The sequence below is a fragment of the Leguminivora glycinivorella genome, chromosome 12 (assembly GCF_023078275.1).
Source record: "Leguminivora glycinivorella isolate SPB_JAAS2020 chromosome 12, LegGlyc_1.1, whole genome shotgun sequence".
NCBI classification, from domain to species: Eukaryota; Metazoa; Arthropoda; class Insecta; order Lepidoptera; family Tortricidae; genus Leguminivora; species Leguminivora glycinivorella.
Window position 1 is genome coordinate 8,151,892 of NC_062982.1, and position 22,123 is coordinate 8,174,014.

Sequence of the window (22,123 nt, forward strand, 5' to 3'; positions counted from 1 at the left end):
TGTTTTATTTACCGTCGGCAGCCCGATCACCTACAGCCTACAGGGGCCTTACCATGATCTCTTAACGCGATTCAGTTTAGGACCTAAACTGAACTGTGTCGCTATTTCCTACCACGACATTATTATTGCGATCAAATTTCGACCGAGCGAGCGATAAGCGTCCCAGCCGTTTCATTCACTCATCTCAAGTGTATTTCGTACCATGACATGCCACTTGAGCCTAAACTGAATCGCAGGAATGTCAAATTTAGCGGTTCATAAAAAGTTACTCACTTACCGCATTATTCTGAATCGCTTTGTTGCAACACTAGCGATACTAAATAGTTTTGTGTTTTTTATAAGGAGTAGGAGATGGAAAATATAACTAAAGCTGGTTTCATCACCTGATTAATTTATTATTTTGGTTTTTCGATCCTTACCGATTCGATAACAAAATATAAAGTTTTATGATTTTGTTTAGTAATATTTACGGACCAACTATTCCAACTAACTACAGGTTTTTACATTTTTAGAGTGCCCTATGATCTCGCAACTTTCGCAAAAACGCAAATCAAAAGGAACGAGAAAATGTCTGATCCTTTTTTAGTCGATATGCAAGGAGTCATGTTAACACTTGCGACAAACTATGCCTAGAACTAGGATGGCTAAGGAATCAACTAGGTCTAGCATAACTTAGCGATATAGGTACATTAAATTTAGACACGAGTGAGCTACCTACAAATACTAATGACTTACGTATTTGTTAAAATATCATCCAAACACTACGAGTTCTATAGCCGAGCACAGCACTTCAAATACATAAATAAAAACTTTATTATTTATTACCTACTAGTCAAGGGCGCGACGTTCTAAACATAAGCTTTAACGAACTGTCATTAATGTTATTATATATATTTTTATCATTTATTTATAGTTTTGTTCAAAAAGACACGATATTTTACACAAAATCATTGTAATTATTGTGAATTTTACATTTAAATATTTTAAATGTAGTAATCGTTCCTGGTTTTCGAACGATCAAACGTCACAAGGGGAAAACGAGATAGATTTATACGATTCCTATAGCGTCATCCTTTTCTTGTCAAAACGATTCAGTTGCGAACCAGAGACAATATCGGTCTTTCATTCACTTGTACGCGGTTCAGTTTCGACTCTGAACATTGGAGGTCATGGTAGCAAATTGAGACGCTCAGTTTAGGCACCTAAACTGAACTGCTCTGCGTTTGAATCGTTTTTAAAAAGATCGTGGTAAAAGGCTGCAGCACCAATAAGAAAGATCGATAGAGATAGTTAATGTGTTATCGTAAGCATTTCTGCAGTTGGCTACGTACCTACCCTGAACAAGATAAACCAATCTGTTCTGACCACGATCGGTGGCAATCGATTCTAGTATGTTTCCGATTCGATACGAGTTCTGATGAGTTTGGTGATAACGTGGGAGCTGTTTGTGTCGATTACTTAATTTTAGGAACTGGGACAATATTGTTTTGTTACTTAATTTTTAGTGTCCGCTTTCGGTGATATTATTCGTGGTAGACACTAGACAGTATCTACAGTTAGCAATATGTTACAAAAAAAATATTTTCCCCTAGGAGAAGCTGTAATTAAATAAACTTATATATGTAGTAGTACGAATACCATAATTTGCATTAGTAGTCACCAAAGACATATATAACTCCGTATAAACAGATAAAGTCTAAGAAAAAAACGAATCTCAGTACCATACAGAAAAAGGTACGGTGGCCTAGATGGCATTACACCTTTGGGGTACGCTCAGCTAGATGGCGCTAATATTAATATTTGTTTGTTTGTCATTTTAAAACATATCAAGCTAACAATATGGGCCAAATTGTCAAAACTGAGGTTCAAAAGTTTTAAGCCTGTGTCAAGAGATAGCACTGTGATTACCTGATTACACATTTTACTTCGACAGTAACTCTCTATAATACTCGATCCTCTTTGGTAGTCACGGACTACGGGTACGTAAGAAGTTACATGTTAGTACGAAAGTAACTTCATATAGTTAGCTATTATCAAAACTAGTACCTTTAATGACAGAACAACTTTGCCGTCCAAACGTTAGAAACTATACAAAAAAAAAAAAAAAATACAAAAAGTTTATTTCATTACCAGACATAGATAAAATATAGGAATTATTATTATTCTAAAGTTCCAAGACGCCATATTTTCTCAGTATTTTAACCGAGCGTTATACAAACGTAGACTTTCACGGTGCATTAACTTTTATTTAAAGTACAAACACTTTTATGACTCGTGAATAGAGATAACGTTAATAATACGGGACGTACTTGTCACGTTAAGACGATACAGGAGCGAAAATGCTAAAATGGAAAGGAGTCCTCCTTTTAATTAGGGTATTCTAGTTTAATATACTAGTGTTATTAACTAGATTTATCAAAAAAATTGTCCATTGAGAACAAATTATTTAAAAGATATTGCGAAAAGATGTTTAAAATCGAGGTTCCGCTCTCGACTGTTTCCTCCTTCAAAACTTAATTAATCGTAACGAAATTTGAGAATCTGAATAACAATGAAATAATCTGTGTCGGACCGTTTAGTTTTTTTGGCTAGTTGCCACCAATTTTGAATACCACAGCTTTTTTGCGCGATAATCAATAAGGCCATTTTTGGGATTTTTTTTTATTTTTTTTTTGGGCGTCTTTAAAAATAAGAATATCAAAAAAATCAAAACGGTCCGACATAGATAAAAATAATATTAATCTGGGTTGATAAACTCATTCCTCTATCTTCAAAAACCAGGGAGGAAAGAGTCGAGAGCGTTTGTATGGAGAATTGACCCCTCCTGTACCGTCTTAACTGAGCCATTGCGTGCATCGAACGGGAAGCCGTAGAAGTTAATGCTTCTAAAATGCCATTGTCATCAATAAAACCTTTTCTAAACCTATCAGCAATGTGTATAAATAAGAATTTGAATGATTCACGATTATTTTAACTAGACATATGTACATATTTTGACTTTCTCATCTATACTACTTTCACCTTAGATGTGTTCGGTGACACCTCTAAAAATCTGAGTTACACGTAGGTATTATGTTCGCAAAATATTTTTTTAAATAATTTATACTTTGACGAAAAATATACAAAAATATTTAAAAACTATAACACGCCTGTATCCCATAAAGGGGTAGGCAGAACACATGAAACTACTAAAGCTTCAGTTTGGCAAATAAGGGGTTGAAAGAAAACGAAACTGTGACATTGCAGTGACAGGTTATTCGCAATTTAATATACTTTTTGTAATATATTTATTGCATTATTTATTTATTTATTTAATCTTAAGCACGAAAGAAAAATCTTGCAGTGCAAAAAGGCGGACAATGCTTTAAAGCATTCTCTGCCAGTCAACCTCGAGGCTAAACAGAGAGACTGTGAGCGGTGCTATAATTACAACATTATCAGTTATAGCAATGTACAAGTTGCAGAAGCTGCAGAACATTCTCAAAATCCATAAATTTACTAAAAATTGACGACCGGTCTGGCGCAGTCGGTAGTGACCCCGCCTGCTACGCCGCGGTCCCGGGTTCGAATCCCGGTAAGGGCATTTATTTGTGTGATGGGCACAGATATTTGTTCCTGAGTCGTGTGTTTTCTATGTATATAAGTATTTGCATATTATATATATTATATCGTTGTCTGAGTACCTGCAACACAAGCCTTCTTGAGCTTGCCGTGGGACTCAGTCAATCTGTGTAAGAATGTCCTATAATATTTTATTTATATTTATTTACGTTGACGATCGCTTCATTTGTTGTTTGAGTTGCTATATACTGGCGTTTATCATCAACTCATCAAATGAAAACTGAAACTTTTCAGTGCATTACTATACTCTCATCTCAAGCCGTCAAAATATCTGGTGCTCGACAACAATCCAAAAGGTAAGTTTGTATCTCAGCACAGAATATGCAATAGCACAAGTACAGAAGGCTCACTGCTTTGATGTTTAGAAAATGCCGCCTTATATAATTCTTACCTACATTAACAAACGGACCGCACGCGAGCAGCCGACATTGCATTCTATTGCGTCGCGCGAAGGTCTTCACCACTGAATGGGCTTGTAGCTCGGCGAAAGAATCGCGGAATGAGCCGCCCCGATCTCAGTCCAAATAAGCCAATCTATATATAGGTGCCTATAAACCCAAGTGCCGTCCAATATTTATTTTATCAAAAGGTCGAAAAGACTTCATAAACGCGTTTATATCAGGATTACGTCTGATTCAATTCAATGGTCCTCGGAGTGTGCCAAATTTAAACGAAGAATTTGCGAAATGACCATCGCCAATTTTATCACTGGCCGGTGCGGGTGGAATATCAATTTGCCGGATTTGATAGAATTGAGGGCTTTTTCCTATGTTGGCAATGTTGGCATATGAAAATCGAAACGGATAGAGGTTACACGGACATGTGAAATGAAATTGTGATGGGTACGATACGCTAATATCAATGGCACAAGTACCTACAGAATTATCTGATTATAAATACAAAATGTTCCTACGATCAACCGTTAATTGCGTTCAGGAGCCCGTTTCTCGAAAGGTACAAGCCTTGTATTACAAGTGCGCGAACTGTCAAATCGTATGGGTTTCCATGGAAACACACTTGTAATACAAGACTTGTACCTTTCGAGAAATGGGCCCCTTGGTGAGATAAATGCGTCATAGAAACAGAACATTTTAAACTATTACAACCCTATATGAATTACAGACACCGGACGTAATAATGTATTGGAAACGTGCGTATAGGAGTGCTGACTTTCACAAATACACCTAATCTTATGACATGCCAAACTTTTGCAAGCGGCAGCCGTTCAAATTTATTTGACAGCTGAATACGATTAATAATGTAGTGAAAAAGAGAAATTAATTAAGAAAACGTAGACTACCTTTATCTTATTACAACTTAGTCACTCGAGAGAACAACAATCGAACTTAGAGATTAAAGTACGCATCATTAAACAGCGACCACGCCAAATAATAGCCTAGCCGAAGTGACAATGATTGACGCTACCCACATCGAAACGCAGTCTGGCTGTCTCCGTCACTACAGCCGGCCCAGCCGAAGTGACAATCATTGACTCTACTTGGCGATAGATAGCTACGAAATAAATATTAGCGTGAGCGTTTCGTGAGCGTTTGTGCATTTTCCCTTCACTAGCTCGGAAACACGTGTTTTGTCCTTTAATATAAGCGGGTAAAAACGCATTTTATCATGTGGGTAAAGTAATTTGACCTTGAATAAAGTGAAATTAACTGCTTTAAAATTGATAAATGTAGGTGAATCTAGTAATAAAGATGATTTACCACCTGTGGAACTACTGGAAGCAGCGATAAACGCATTTTTGCGTTGTAGTTTCCTCGCTGTAGTGAGGGGAAAAGTTTTGTGTTACACTCGGGTGCAAATGTATTTTACTTCTCGTGTGTTAAAAAACTCGCAAGTTCAGGATTCTATTTTCGAACCATTCGCTTCGCTCGTGGTTCAACTATAGGATCCTTTCACTTGCTCGTTTTTCAATTCCACACTCGGCGTTAAAATACAACTTTGCCCCCTTGTAGAACAAATAACTATTGCACACTGAACAATTCTGAGCGAACATCCTTCGTTCGTGCACCGATAAAGGTATAGGAAGTATAGGTAAGGGAAAACGCAGCTAAGAGGATACGGTAGCGAAAATGCTAAAATTGAAAGGAGCCCCCCTTTCGTTACGTGTTTTTGAATAAGGTCAATACGGATAAGTGTGTCATAAGGAGAAGTGTGTTTGGCCTCCACATTTGGCCGTTTTACTCATTGTTACAGGTGGTTTTGCGAGTTCATACTTTTGCTACACGTTCATACTTGCACTGAGTAGCAACTCACGATTATTAGTTAAGAGGATACGGTAGCGAAAATGATAAGATGGGAAGGAGCCCCCCTTTCAACTTGGGAATTTTAGTTAAATATACAAGTGTGTTATACATAACTACGAGACAGTCGGGTTCTTGGTAGCGAAAGTGTTAACTAGATTTATAGAAAAAAAAATGTCCATTAAGAACAACTCAGTCAAAAGATATTTCAAAAAAATCTTTAAAATCGAGGTTCCGCTCTCGACTCTTTCCTCCTTCAAAACTTAATCAATCGGAACGAAATTTGAGAATCTGAATAACAATGAAACAATGTATATGTCGGACCGTTTAGCTTTTTTGGTTAATTGTTATCAATCTTGAGTATCACACCTTTTTTTGCGCCACAATGAAAAAGGCTGTTTTTGGAAATTTTTGATTGGCTCTATGTAGAGTCTTTACAAAGCAAAATATCAAAAAAATCAAAACGGTCCGACACAGATAAAAATAATAACAATCTGTGTTGAAAAAATCATTGCTCTATCTTCAAAAACCAGGGAGGAAATAGTCGAGAGCGTTTGTATGGAGAATTGACCCCTACCGTATCATCTTAAGAAACGCAAGCGACTGGGACGTTGGCTAGACACCTTGCATTCCCAACAGAAATACGTTTAAAGTGAAACACTAATGAAATTAATATTATTACTACCACGCCTATCAGTTACGGAAGGCGTCTAGGGAATGTCATGTGTCAAAAATTACTTTATAATGTAACTATTAGCGAATTTAATAAGTGTAAAAGAGTTGACCCTGTTTATAGGTACCTAGTGTAAGTACAGTGTACAGTCAACAACATAGAGCTATGAATACAAACAAAATGACAAAAATATGTATACAGAACTTTATTACTTGTACAGTTTGTACATTAAGGTGTGTATATGTCGCAGTAAGATAGATAAAGCCGTTATATAGTTATAACCCTAGGAATATAATTATACGTCGTAACATAGTTAAACGAAAGCACCGTCGCACTCCTAACTACAATCATTTCACTAAACTTAATCCAGTCATATAATTATATGACTGAACTAGTAACGTATTATATATTCCTAGTAAGATAGCAATTAATCGCTTTCGTTTAACTATGTTACGACATATAATTATATCCCTAGGGTTATAACTATATAACGGCTTTATCTATCTTACTGCGACATATACATATTTTTGGCACTTTTTATCTGTATTCACATCAGTCTGTGTTGTTGACTGTAGGTACTTATTATAATTTATAGTTTATACTAAAAAAAAGAATTTAACTTAATAAAGAAAATGTGCAAATAAAGAATTTTACTTTACTTTACTTTACTTTACTGTGACCGTGACGCCATTTTTTCATATAAGTAACTATAATGTTCGTAATATTTATTTGGTAATATGGAGGATAGATATTGTTTATTTTATTACAGATTCCCTTTCCTAGCAAGGAATTATGTTGTCCCGAACAATCTGTTCAGTAGTTTTTGAGTATATCGCGAACATACAAATAAATAGACACAAAGACAGACGCTTACTTTAAGTGCCCCTTAAAGGTTAGTTTAGTGTTGATTTTTTAAATTCAATTATAGCCAGAAGCCAGAATGCCTAAACGAAAAAAAATAGAAAACGTCATTTAATTACGATACAAGTGCGGAAAATAGGAAGTTCATGAAAAGAAGAATTTCCTTTTCGCACGTGTATCGTACGACGGTTTTCAGTTCAGATGGCCCTCTGAAGTTACGACCTGTGTGCGTAGCCGAACGCACAAACGCCCACGAAATGCTCACAATAATACCTTTTTCGTAGCTATCTATCTCTATCGTTCTTGCGTATTGGCGCGACAGAGCTAGACTATATTTCTGCGGCGTTTCGGTGGCGTTTCGCGTCGCAGAAACGCCATTCGGCTACGGGGCCTGACATGAAATTAACCACTTTGCGCACTAGTGCGCGCAAAATGCACCATCTGTACTAAAAATACACATACATAAATACGCCTGTATTCCATAAAAGGGTAGGCAGAGCATATGAAACTACTCAGGTTTCTGTGCCACTCTTGGCAAATAAGGGATTGAAAGAAAACGAAACTGTGACATTGCAGTAAAAGGTTGCCATATCCTCTCGCTTACACCACAATAAAAATAATATCGTCACTACTTTTAAAAAAACTTGTATCTTCGTCTGTCAATGAAAAGAAAATTGTAGTGAGTATGTATGGAATGCTAGACTTACTGCGTTTTAACTTTGAGGAGCAGCGTAAGATACGAGATTTTTTCAAAGTAGTGACGATATATCGAAATAGCCCACGTTGCTTTTCATAGAATCTGTTATCCTGAGAGATCGTCTGTTTTCATTTGGCATTAGCTGATCGATTGTTAGTTTGACTAGGTCCCTAGATAGTTGTGAAAGTGGTTGATTGAAGCATGTCGGCATTTTACCGGAATCGGAGTTGATTTATTTTATCTCCTAAGGGGAATACAGAAAGGGAAATATTGTAAGTTTATAAAATACCAATTTTAGATTTTGAGTTTCTCTGTTTTTAACCCCCGACACACAAACGACGGGGTGTTATAAGTTTGACGTGTCTGTCTGTTTGTCTATCTGTCTGTGTTTGTGTCTGTGGCATCGTAGCTCCCGAACTATTAGCGGTCGGCGCAGTCACACACTCGTTCTCGTTCCAAACCGTTCACGCTCGCCGATCCTATACTGAACTAAACGAGCAAAGACCGATTCACAGAGCACGGAAAGATTCAGTTCATTTCGGTCATTGATGGGATTTTATTCCTAACAGTTCATAGTTCGTGAACGACAAGAGCCTAAGTGACTGACTAGCGGTAATTTACAGAATTTTCGAATAGTGAATGACTTTTCTGCTTTGTTTTCAGAGCGCTGAGGCCGCTAGCGACGCTATCATATTCCAGCGATGCTATCAATTATTCAACTATAGTGTCTACAATAGGTTAGTATTTTTTTTTATCTAACAAATAATAGTACATTGTGCAACAAGGGGAGAAAGTTGAATATTACTAACGAGAGTAAGTTAAATTGCGATGGCTTGCTGGAGCATGCGCAGCATTTTTTTATAATACTTTATTATAATATTTCCAAAATTCGATAAAGATGAAGAGTTTTTCGCGATCGCCGGCGTAACAAAGCGCATCAAAGTATTCGAATACGAGGCGGTTGTTCGCGACGCTGTCGACGTCCACTACCCTTGCGCGGAGATGCAGTGCGCGCACAAGATCAGCTGCGTGTCGTGGAACGCGTACCACAAGGTAGTGTAGTAGGTGCAAAGACACTTGTAACTTCCTATAGACAAGTAAAGTCTAAGAAAAAAAGAGGATGAACCGATTTAGATTAAGTTTTTTTTCTTTGAAAGCTGAATAATTCGGGAGTGTTCTTAGCCATGTTGCATGGAAATCAGTCCCCTATGTCGGGTTTTTTTTTTTTCGAAATTTAATTTTGTGGTTATAATATTGTATATAAACTTCAATTTAGTTTAAACTGTGGATGTACATTTTGATAGCATGCCTTAATTAGAGAACAGAGTAATATTTTTATTTCGCTCGTACATTTTTCAGAACACCCTTTATCCCTTAATTGGGCAGGAGCATGTCAAAATTTAGCCAATTTTTAATCCGGTCAAAATAGATAAAGCTCGAAACAGGATGGGAAATACTAAAGCTGGTAGTGAATGCCTTCTGGCTTTAAGTTCGCATTTTGTACAATTTGTGCTGTGTAATAAAGTTTAAGTAAATAAATAAATAAACATGAATGTAACGACTACAACCCTGATTAAAATTCAGGTCAGCAGCGTTTTAAAAGTGAAATAAATCAATCAGGCCTTGAAAAAGACTGTACACTTAAGTATCCGAATTAAATTAATTTTTCAGTACAGATGGTGTTTTTTTTACGCACTAGTGCGAGAAGTGGTTCATTATATGCCAGGTCGAAACTTCGGAGGCTCATCTGTACTGAAAAACGTCGTACGATACACGTGCGAAAATGAAATTCGTAACTCGTGTCGATTTAAAACACTCCCTTCGGTCGTGTTTTAATTTATCGCCACTCGTTTCGAACTTCCTTTTTTCGCACTTGTATCGTAATGTACTATTATCACATCGAAACACAAATGAATCTTTTTTAGCTATTTACTTACAGCAAGACAAAGCGCTGGTAGCCTAGCGGTAAGTGCGTGCGACTTTCGTTCTGGAGGTCGCGGGTTCGAACCCCGGCTCGCACCAATGAGTTATTCACTTATGTGCGAAATGTCATTTGATATTTGCCAGTCGCTTTTCGGTGAAGGAAAACATCGTGAGGAAACCGGACTAATTCCAATAAGGTTTAGTTACCCTTCGGGTTGGAAGGTCAGATGGCAGTCGCTTTTATAAAACTAGTGCCTACGCCAAATCTTGGGATTAGTTGTCAAAGCGGACCCCAGGCTCCCATGAGCCGTGGCAAATGCCGGGATAACGCAAGGAGGATGATAACTTACAGCAAGACAAAGTGGGTTTTCACACTTGTAAAATCGTCAACGCATTTAACGGACTATAATTTGTACCTTTAGGCACTGGTCCCACCGCGAGCTAGTAAGCTATGAGCTATCGGCTATAATAACGAACAAAAGATAAGCACTCCCGTGCAAATAAAAGAGACACGTCGATTTTGATAGCTCACCGCTGGGCGAGTAACTATAAATATCGCTGTGTCTTTTTTATTCGACCGGGAGTGATTATCTTTTGTTCGTTTTTATAGCCGATAGCTCATAGCTTACTAGCTCGCGGTGGGACCAGTACTTAAAAAAACGTAAACCAATAATTTGTACATTTTCGGATAGTTACGACATGTCTTGGTTAACCAACCAAGCGGACCTGTCACTGAGCGACCTGTTTTTAACCTCTTTATTTGGTAGTGTAATCTTTTCATTTACCGTTTAACGGTTTTTAACTCCTTATTTGGTCGTGAAATATTTAAACAGGCCCCCTAGCCGAATGGCATATCAACGACGCGAAATGAAAACGAAACGCCGCAAAAGGTAATCTGGCTCTGTCGTTCTCTTTAAAAATCTACACTTAGTTGTCCTAGGTACTAACTATAGTACCAATTTGTCGGGTTCGATCAAGTTCCAAATTTAAGCCTTATGAGGCTATGTCCCTTCTCTTTGAAATCTACGTAAATGTCTTAGGTACTACCAAATGTAGTGCCAATTGCCGGGTTCGACTAACTAACTCGCACTCAATATACTACCAGATATGCAACACGCTCATCGAATGTACGGCATGTCTATTATCAACTATCACTTAGCGGAATAGTTTCCAAAACTCTCTAGAAATCGCTTTGGTATATGGATGTTCATTAAACATTCGTTGTCGACACACGAGTGATTGCCGGGAATTTAATATGTGATAAGTACCTAGTAGGAAGATGGGTCGTGGTTGAATGGAAAGTAGTACAATGGTGGTAAAACTTAATCGGGATGGGGAAAATCTAAATAAAAGGTGATGTCTATTATGTAACTATATGATTCGCTGTGTAAGAGGCCAATCAATATCATAGTCCGATAGTTATTTAAAGAGATAGTTACAATGTAAGTTTATGGTTTATGAAACAGTTTGGAGTGAACTAAAATATGTATAAATGAACTATCTTTTTCACGCGGCTTCGCCCGCTTACTACTCTAATCTTCTCATACACATTTTGGACTCCCATTAGGAGTGAATTTTGAAAAATCCTTTCTTAGTGCTCCTCTACACCTTATAAGGAACCTACGTGCCGGAATCTCTAGGACCAGCGGTTTCGGCCGTGCGTTGATATGTCAGTCAGTTTTCTTACACAGATTGACTGAGGCCCACGGTAAGCCCAAGAAGGCTTGTGTTGTGGGTACTCAGACAACGATATATATAATTACAATATAATATATAAATACTTATAAATACATAGAAAACATCCATGACTCAGGAACAAATATCTGTGCTCATCACACAAATAAATGCCCTTACCGGAAATCGAACACGGGACCGCAGCGTAGCAGGCAGGGTCACTACCGACTGCGCCAGACCGGTTGTCAAACATAACATATATTTAGATTTCATACCTACTTAAGAAATGTAACCAAATGTGCACAATACGAAGTTTTCTACAATTTTAACGAGTTATTCATGTTCATTATGAAATGCTCATATTATTTTCTAATAATAGTATATTATTATACTTGCAAACACGTACGACATAAATATTGGTATAAATGTATTAAAACTTTGGTACAAGTAATTGGAGTTGCAGTGTTGTTGTTCCAATCTCGTATGAACAAAATGTGATTTGTATTTTTTTTTAATACTACGTCGGTGGCAAACAAGCATACGGCCCGCCTGATGTAAAGCGGTCACCGTAACCTATGGATGCCTGCTACTCAAACAGTGTCATATGTGCGTTGCCACCCCATTAGAAACTTGTACATTCCCTTTTGCTGTGTTAAGTACACAGCAAAAAGGAGTGTACAAGTTCTAAGGAGGGTTCGGGTTGCCGACGACTCAAAGGACAATAGACGGAACAAGTTAGTTCCGTAAGTAGGTACTTCCCCATTTGGGCTCTGCTCTAGATTCGAGCGAGACTCATATCATTCGCTATGCTTGTATGGTTCGTGTTTAGATAGTTTTGAGCACCTTGGGCGTTCTGGTAGGTCTATATTGTTTTCCAACATAAAAGACTTATAAGGGACATCTTTCACTGGTTTTATTTATTTATTTATTTAATCTTTGTTGCACAACAAATAAAGGTACAAATGGAGGACTTAATGCTTCAAGACATTCTCTACCAGTCAACCAATGGGCTAAACCAGAAAGATTAAGTAGGTGCAGTGTCTTAATAAAAAGAGGAAAAGGAAACTGTAACCAAACATACTTGGACCAAGTGAAAGAAAAAGTGAATGTCGTGTCGTATCAGGCTGTCAAAGAAAAAGCCCAGGGAAGACATAGCTGGAGATTGCTTCACCGACAAGAGCCCAGCTCTTCAATTTATGATGATGAACCAAACTAAATTATGGATAGATGAATATAGGTATACTATACATATTCAAGATAAACTGAGCGTTCAACTCATTTGCGAATTGAATAAGTATAGGACTATTTGTGTAATGTGAATTTATTATTTAAAGAAAAAGCCTTTTCTTTGTACTATGCACATGAAATGGATGATAAATGAATTGCTACGAAACTAAAATTAACATTCGTAAATTTCGTAACAATACTAGTGTATACGTCAAATGCAGGCTGAACCTTAAAAAGAAAGCTGTCATTTCCATACCATACTTTGATACTTTGTATTTTGATATTTATAAGCTAGCTTATCCATACCAAATATTATAAATGGGAAAGTGTGTGTGTCTGTTTGTTTGTCCGTCTTTCACGGCAAAAGGGAGCGACGTATTGGCGTGTATTTTTGAAATGGAGATAGTTGAAAGGGTGAAGATTGACATATGCTACTTTTTGTCTTTTCTAACCCCCCCTCCCTAAAATGGGGGGTGGAATTTAATATGAAACATTCTGCAATTTTCGAATTTAACACGGCGGGAAAAAGCTAGTACATTATATTTCACAATAATAACTCTAGTTATTTTATTTAATATTTCATTTTACCTGTGACATCTGTCTCGTAAGATGTCTATTAGAAGATATACTCGTAACAGAGCCCTCAGTATCAATTTCATATAAAATTTTTATAGACTGACTTGTATTTGCCCGCGGCTTCGCTCGCGTTAGAAAGAGACAAAAAGTAGCCTATGTCACTCTCCGTCCCTTCAACTATCTCCACCTAAGACGGACAAACAAACAGACACACACACTTTCCCATTTATAATATTAGTATGGATGTATTTGTTTAGATAATCTGTGTGTCCGTCCTTCTTGGCGAGTTTTTTAAAATGCCATGCAACAATTTTATTATAAACAAGAATAATTTTACTGAAAAGTTTAGAAACGATTTTTTGTAAAATAATACATAAAATATAGTAGCTCTCTAGATCCATCCTTAATTTTGTCTAGACTTTCGGCACGAATCATTCCAAAATACTATTCCACAGACCCTAAAAACTTGTTTTTCAGCGGATAAAGCTATTTAATGAGCAAATAGATCAAGACTAAAGAAACAACAAGAAATAAACACATTTATGGCGCCACGACGCCGCGAGAATAAAATTAGTATTTTCTTTTCTCTGAAATAGACCTCAATAAAAATCCTAACTTAAAAATTTCTGAAGAATCAGTAGAAAGTAGATTGCGTAAGGCGTTATTGAAATACGAGTAAATTCAATGTTTGCCTAAATTTGAAATACTTGGATTCAATTTGCTCTATTTCTTTCATGTCTTTATGTTAGCAACTATTTAATTAACTTTTTTACAAAGTCGGTGAAATGAAAGTGTCAAAAAGTAGTAATTTGTAGGCATTTCCGGATTTTGTTCCTTTGAGGTCAATATTCAAAAAAAAAACATTCATCATCCTCCTTGCGTTATCCCGGCATTCGCCGCGGCTCTTGGGAGCCTGGGTTCCGCTTTGACAACTAATCCCAAGATTTGGCATAGGCACTAGTTTTACGAAAGCGACTGCCATCTTACCTTCCAACCCGAAGGGTAACTAGGCCTTATTGGAATTAGTCCGGTTTCCTCACGATGTTCTCCTTCACCGAAAAGCGACTGGCAAATATCAAATGACATTTCGCACATATTCCGAAAAACTCATTGGTACGATCCGGGGTTCAAACCCGTGACCTCCGGATTGAAAGTCGCACCGCTCTTACCGCTGGGCGACCAGCGCTTTTCCAAAAAAAAAAACATTATCTACAAAAACATTTATTTTCTAATGTCAATCCAATTTAGAAGACTCAAAAAAGAGGCAAGCGAATGATGACACTTACAATTAGGTAAAAAACAACATGGAATTAACAATTACCCTTAAAATAAAGGGCTATACAGCTCCCATTGATCTATATGGTACCAAATTTATCGGTCTAGATGCCGTGAGTTCATATTTCACCCAGGACGCTAATTTTCTACTTTTTAATTGATATAAAGAGCTTACAAAACCAAACTTGTACCCGTCACTTCAGCACGACTACTTAATAATCCCACGCCTAATATTTGGCAAGCGGTAAATCGCTTTGAGTAATTAAATCAGATACCTCTTTGATTGCGAAACACTTTGCTGCTTGTTTCGGAGATTTAATGAGCGCAAGTTATGTATGTATACCTGCTGGATTAACGCTATTAAGGTGAGAATATAATTGTCTGCTACGTATTTATCGTATAATAAAATATAGGTACCACATTTAAGAGAAACGCTATTGAGGTGAGTAGGTAATATTTATAATCGTCTTAGATGTTACGTTATTTATAATAAAATGTACCACATTTTGGGAGAAGGTTAATAATTATAATTTAGGTACTGCATTTGCCTTAAGCAGAATATCCATACAAATATTATAAATGGGAAAGTGTGTGTGTCTGTTTGTTTGTCCGTCTTTCACGGCAAAACGGAGCGACGAATTGACGTGATTTTAACCCCCGACGCAAAAACGACGGGATGTTATAAGTTTGACATTTCTGTCTGTCTGTTTGTCCGTCTGTCTGTCTGTGGCATTGTAGCTCCCGAATGGATGAACCGATTTAGATTTGTTTTTTTTTGTTTGGAAGCTGAGTCAGTCGGGAGTGCTCTTAGACATGTTTCATAAAAATCGGTCCACATGTCGCGGTCGCGGGTTTTTTCAAAATATTAATTTTGTGGTTAGGTTATTTAAGTGGAGATAGTTAAAAGGCTACTTTTTGTTTCTTTCTAACCCCAACTTCCGATAAAGTTTGTATGGAGCAATTCACAATTTTCTAATTTAAAGCGAGCGTAGCCGCGCGTAAAATATATTATAGTATGGAAAAGCGGAGCGACGAACTGACGTGATATTTAAATTGAGATAGTTAAAGGTGGTTAAAGATATGAGAGAGAGTGACTGTTCGAGCCGATATGTAGTTTTGTTTAGGTCAGTTACTCAATTTCCCAATAGATGTCGCTGTTACAGACGGAAACTAGATAACGATAGGTTTTTATAGAATATATGTAAGACACTGTCATATTAAGAATAAATGTTTGGTATCGTAGCAACGTGTCTCTTTCAGTGACAGGCTACTTTTTGTCTGTTTTGAAACCCCCACTTCCCTCAAATGGGGAAGTTTGTATGCATACCGCTATTTTCAAATTTAACGCGAGCGAAGCCGCGGCCAAAAGCTAGTTAAGACATAAAAAAACCGGCCAAGAGCGTGTCGGGCCACGCTCAGTGTAGGGTTCCGTAGTTTTTCGTATTTTTCTCAAAAACTACTGAACCTATCAAGTTCAAAACAATTTTCCTAGAAAGTCTTTATAAAGTTCTACTTTAGTGATTTTTTTCATATTTTTTAAACATATGGTTAAGTTAGAGGGGGGGGACGCACTTTTTTTCCTTTAGGAGCGATTATTTCCGAAAATATTAATATTATCAAAAAACGATCTTAGTAAACCCTTATTCATTTTTAAATACCTATCCAACAATATATCACACGTTGGGGTTGGAATGAAAAAAAATATCAGCCCCCACTTTACATGTAGGGGGGGTACCCTAATAAAACATTTTTTTCCATTTTTTATTTTTGCACTTTGTTGGCGTGATTAATATACATATTGGTACCAAATTTCAGCTTTCTAGTGCTTACGGTTACTGAGATTATCCGCGGACGGACGGACGGACGGACGGACGGACGGACGGACGGACGGACGGACGGACGGACGGACGGACGGACGGACGGACGGACGGACAGACAGACATGGCGAAACTATAAGGGTTCCTAGTTGACTACGGAACCCTAAAAATAAGATAATGGTTACTACCGTTATTTGCAGAGGTCCCAATAAAAATTAAATAATGACTTTTCATCTGCAGATTTTATACAAAGATTACCGATATTTTTATGAGAAAATGATTATATAAGTAGGTATGTACATATATAATAGAATAGAAATATAATATTAACCTGCACATCCGGATAAACATATTGAAAGTATTGTTTTTTAGTTGAAACCTTTTAACGCAATATGCCAATAAGAACGTTCACGTATAGTCTGACTTCAAACGTCAGACCAAACCGTCCTAAGCCCATCTAAATATATAAAAGAAGAAGCTGACTGACTGACTGACTGACATATCAACGCACAGCCGAAACCGCTGGTCCTAGAGATTTCAAATTTGGCACGTAGGTTCCCTATATAGTGTAGAGGAGCACTAAGAAAGGATTTTCCAAAATTCACCTCCTAAGGGGGTTAAATGGGGGTTCAAAGTTTGTATGGGGAAACAAGATTAGTTTGACTAATTTATTCGAAACTTCACAGGAAGATTCCTTAAGACATATGACTGAATACGTGTTTCAGGTTTTTTGAAAATTTAACCCCTAAAAGGGTGAAAAGGGGGTGATAAAGTCAAAAAATCAATATGGGTATCGTTTTTATGGTTTATCGGGTCGCTGATCACGATAAATACAACGTTTTTAAAATCTAACGAGGCGGAAGTGAAATACCTTCTCCCCTGTTGTGGTGCAATGGGGTTTAAATATCAAAAAAATATATAAAAGAAGATATTGACTGACTGACTGACATATCAAGGCACAGCCGAAACCGCTGGTCCTAGAGATGTCAAATTTGTCAAGTAGGTTCCTTATATAGTGTAGAGGAGCACTAAGAAAGAATTTTCCAAAATTCACCTCCTAAGGGGGTCAAATGGGGGTTCAAAGTTTGTATGGGGAAACAAGATTAGTTTGACTATTTTATTCGAAACTTCACAGGAAGATTCCTTAAGACATATGACTGACTACGTGTTTCAGGTTTTTTGACAATTTAACCCCTAAAAGGGTGAAAAGGGGGTGATAAAGTCAAAAAATCAATATGGGTATCGTTTTTATGGTTTATCGGGTCGCTGATCACGATAAACACAACGTTTTTAAAGTCTAACGAGGCGGAAGTGAAATACCTTCTCCCCTGTTGTGGTGCAATGGGGTTTAAATATATAAAAGAAGATATTGACTGACTGATTGACATATCAACACACAGCCCAAACTGTTGGTCCTAGTATATGGCGTAGAGGAGCACTAAGAAAGGATTTTTCAAAATTCTCCTCTTAAAAGGGTGAAATGGGGGTTCAAAGTTTGTATGGGGAAACAAGATTAGTTTGACTATTTTATTCGAAACTTCACAGGAGGATTCCTAAAGAAATTTGACCCCTAAAGGGGTGCAAAGGGGGTAAAGTCAAAAGCACAATATGGGTATCGTTTTTATGGTTTATCGGGTCGCTGAATACGATAAATACAACGATTTGGACGACGGGGACGGGGACGGGGACGGGGACGGGGACGGGGACGGGGACGGGGACGGGGACGGGGACGGGGACGGGGACGGGGACGGGGACGGGGACGGGGACAAAGATAGAGATAAGAATAGGGATTGGGGTCGGAATAATCGGTCGGCAATCGATATCAAGGCAGTGTAAAATGCAGGTGGCTCAGTGGGAAGGTATTAGTAAGTAGGCATCGGCGAGTATAGTTTATTTTTTACATAATTGTAACAGTGTTTGACGGTGTATGATTAGTACCAATAAATGTATCTATCTATCTATCAATCCTGCATCCGTAATAACTATTACATTCAATGTGCTGTAAGAAGATCGTTGCTTGCTTGCCTTTTATATTTATATGTAACAAATAAATAAATAAATATTGGGGACACCTCACACAGGTCCGGTCTGGCCTAGCGCGTAGTGACCCTGCCTGATGCTATGCCGCGGTCCCGGGTTCGAATCCCGGTAAGGGCATTTATTTGTGTGATAAGCACAGATATTTGTTCCTGGGTCATGGATGTTTTCTATGTACTGTATATAGAATACGTGTCTAGTATTTTTTCTTTTTTCTCTTAAACGAAAAATTACGACGATACAGTGCGTTGAAGTTTCGCGTGACGTCACGCCTAGCTACAATTTTTACTTAGAAGTGACGTCACAAGCCCCCACTCGGAACTTTGATGCTCTATATCTTTGTATTTTTTTATTAATTAGAAAAAGCGAAAAATATGTGTTCAGCATTTTTGGACGATCGAACTGACGGACTAAACAGAATGCCATTTTTTTGATGTAGTCGTCATCCATATTAGCACACTTTTTGTTAACTTTAGTAGGTAGAAAGTTCGTTGTAAGATATACAAATATAAACCTACATCAAAATGTCAGCATTAATTCGGGCTTGCAATGGTCCCGTGAGCAAATATCATGAATTATACTGTTAAACCCGAATTTGCATTAAGTATCAAGCTTACAAATCGCGGCCCGATACAAAGGACACTTTACTTGAGGGAAGGGAAAGGGATTGTGTGTTTAGAACCGACCGATCCTATTCTCAAATGTATAATAAATAATAATAGGTGCATACACATAAATAGTATATTAACCCATCACTTTCATCCAATAGCCCAGTGTGCGTAGCCGAATGCCCAATCGTTTCACGATTCGCTCACGATTCGCTCACAATTTGTTCACGATTCGCTCACGATTCGTTCACGATTCGTTCACGATTCGTTCACGACTCGCTCATGACGTTTCGTGAAGCATTTGTGCATTCGACTACGCACACACATTCAGTCGTCAGTTCATATTTATTCCATCAGCTTTAGCATTAACTTAACTTTAACCAGACTAAGATTTTAGAGTTAGCGAGTTCGAACCCCGGCTCGTACCAATGAGTAATTCGGAACTTATGTGCGAAATGACATTTGATATTTGCTAGTCGCTTTTCGGTGAAGGAAAACATCGTGAGGAAACCGGACTAATTCTAATAAGGCCTACTTAGTTACCCTTCGGATTGGAAGGTCAGATGGCAGTAAAATCAAATCAAAACTAGTACCTACACCAAATCTTGGGATTAGTTGTCAAAGCGGACCCCAGGCTCCCATGACTCGTGGCGAATGTCAGGATAACGGGAGGATGATGTATAGCAACAAGTTTCGAATAAAAATTACAAAGCTCTAGCAAACGAGATTTTACAAATTTCCTGTATATTTAACGGGTGTTAATGTTTTGAATGAATTTCCAGCAAATTAATGTGATCTCAACCCTGTGATAGGATTAGGGCGGCTCAAATTTTACGGAAACAAGTAGGGTAGGTGTATGTAAATAGCGTGGTTTATAGGGCACTTGCATGCAGCTGAAATATTTTACATTTTATATGCCTATAGTGTAGGTATATTAACTGAGAGGAATTTTCGAAAAATTAAAAATATTTTGATTAGATGTACCGACATAATATACGAAACAAATCTATCTATTATATTAATTTGTGTTTAAAACTAGAACATTATCCCGATGCCCTTTGCTTGCCTTTGCCCGAGATACAGGATTTTTTTCCTAGTTCGGGCGCACGTAACACATAATATAAGTAAACGCATAAATGTATTTAGTAATAAGTTTTTTTAATAAATTATTCTTATTCATTAAATCAAATATTACGTCGGAAACAGATGCCTCAACCTCACCGTTCAAGGCCCTAGGTCACGCGGCCGCGGTAGACCTAAGAAGCGCTGGCTGGACGTCGTGACAGCGGATATGGAAGAGAACAATATCTCACCTCAGGATGCCGAAGACCGGGCAAAGTGGAGAAGGCTGAGCAGGAAAGCGGACCCTGGCGCTAGGCCGGGAAAACGCTAGGTTGAAGAAGAAGATTTTTTAAATCAAATTGTTCTATTTTAAATCAATTTTAGTATCCGGAACACCACGCTGTGTTCAAAAACTCGCATTGCCGACGTCGGCTAGAGGACTTCCAGACTCAAATGGGATTGGGATTGGGCTGGTCACACCAATTGGATGCAACAAAATAGAGCGCGGACACGCCAGGCCCAGAAGATGGAGGGACGACCTAGACACCTTCCTCACTAACTGGCTAGAAGAGGCACTGAACCGGGAGTCATGGAGGTTAAGGGGACAGGCCTTTGCCCAGCAGTGGGACACCATTATAGTCTAGTAAAAAAAAATAGTTTTATCGCAAGTGTTTTTTAGACCTAAGCCAGCCACCCTATTGCACTTACAAATAGTCAGATAGGGACGGCCTGCTGTTTAATCATTTATCACGCGACCATACTTGCCTGAAAGGCATGGACTGGACTCGGCTTTCTATTTCTAAAATTTCACCGTCACGCAGATCACCGAACGGCGAAATCATGCGCTCAAAATTCCAAATTAGACCCTCTGATAAACTAAAAAGCATATCTGTCAATGTGATACATATAACCATTGAGTATGCTACAAAACAAGGTGCCCAAAAAACAAGGAAGCTTGTATTTATCCACTGAACCAATAGGGCCATTGTATTGGGCCCTTTATCCACTAATGGCGTCGAGTTCATTAATTACCTGAGTAAGCGTATCTGAAACCCATTCTCATTTAATTTTAGAATAAGCATTGATATAATATCTCGATTTGTATATATTTTTACACTTAGACAGTAAATCTGCAATTGCACGCAGAGGGAGTCATGGAAAAATCATTCTCTCTAAGGAGTTACTAAATTTCTAGTACCGTATTTAGCTTTTTTTATCTTTTATATATTTTTTATATTGCAGGTGTAATAAAAACATTGCGTGTACATAACTGGGCATTTTCAGAAATTGAGACCCAAAATTAATGACAGTTGTTAACAAAAAGTTAACTTGCTGTCAGTTTTGTGATAAATTAAGCATGAAATCTGTCTAAAAATCAACTTTTTTCACATTCTAAATGTAGATTATTGCTTATACATAGTTTAAATATAGCATAAAAACCCGTTCGTGCGTCTTGGAACCGCCAGGGTTGAGTCGCACCGATGGTAAAAGGCCTGACGGGCTGACCTTGGTCCCGTGGCATAGAGGGCGCTGCCTTATGCAACTTGTGTCAGCACTTACGCTGCATCCCATTTGAGGCAGACTACAGGTTGTGCTGGCCCGGCAGCGGAGTCCGCGGCAAAGGCTAAGCACGCAAAGTACTCCGCGTTGGAATCGGCTTACGACTTTGTGCCGGTGGTGATTGAGACGGCGGGGCCTTGGGGCTCAGAGACTCGCTCCTTTTTCAAAGAGTTAGGGCGTCGTTTGCGGGAGAGGGGCTGCGATCCTCGTTCTGGGTCGTATCTGGTCCAACAGGTCTCCATTGCCGTCCAGCG

At 38.1% G+C, this 22,123-nt stretch overlaps 2 protein-coding genes across 2 annotated transcripts in view; one reads left to right on the forward strand and one right to left on the reverse strand.

Annotated features, from left to right (window-relative positions):
- LOC125231748 (allatotropin-like) overlaps positions 1-22,123 on the reverse strand; it is a 128,727-nt gene that overhangs the window by 55,206 nt on the left and 51,398 nt on the right. The gene's annotated exons all lie outside the window — the stretch shown is intronic.
- LOC125231976 (E3 ubiquitin-protein ligase COP1-like) lies at positions 3,835-9,172 on the forward strand. Its single transcript, XM_048137582.1, has 3 exons — positions 3,835-3,917; positions 8,774-8,847; positions 8,997-9,172. Exons 1-3 carry the CDS (start codon positions 3,835-3,837, stop codon positions 9,170-9,172), a joined length of 333 nt encoding a protein of 110 aa, XP_047993539.1.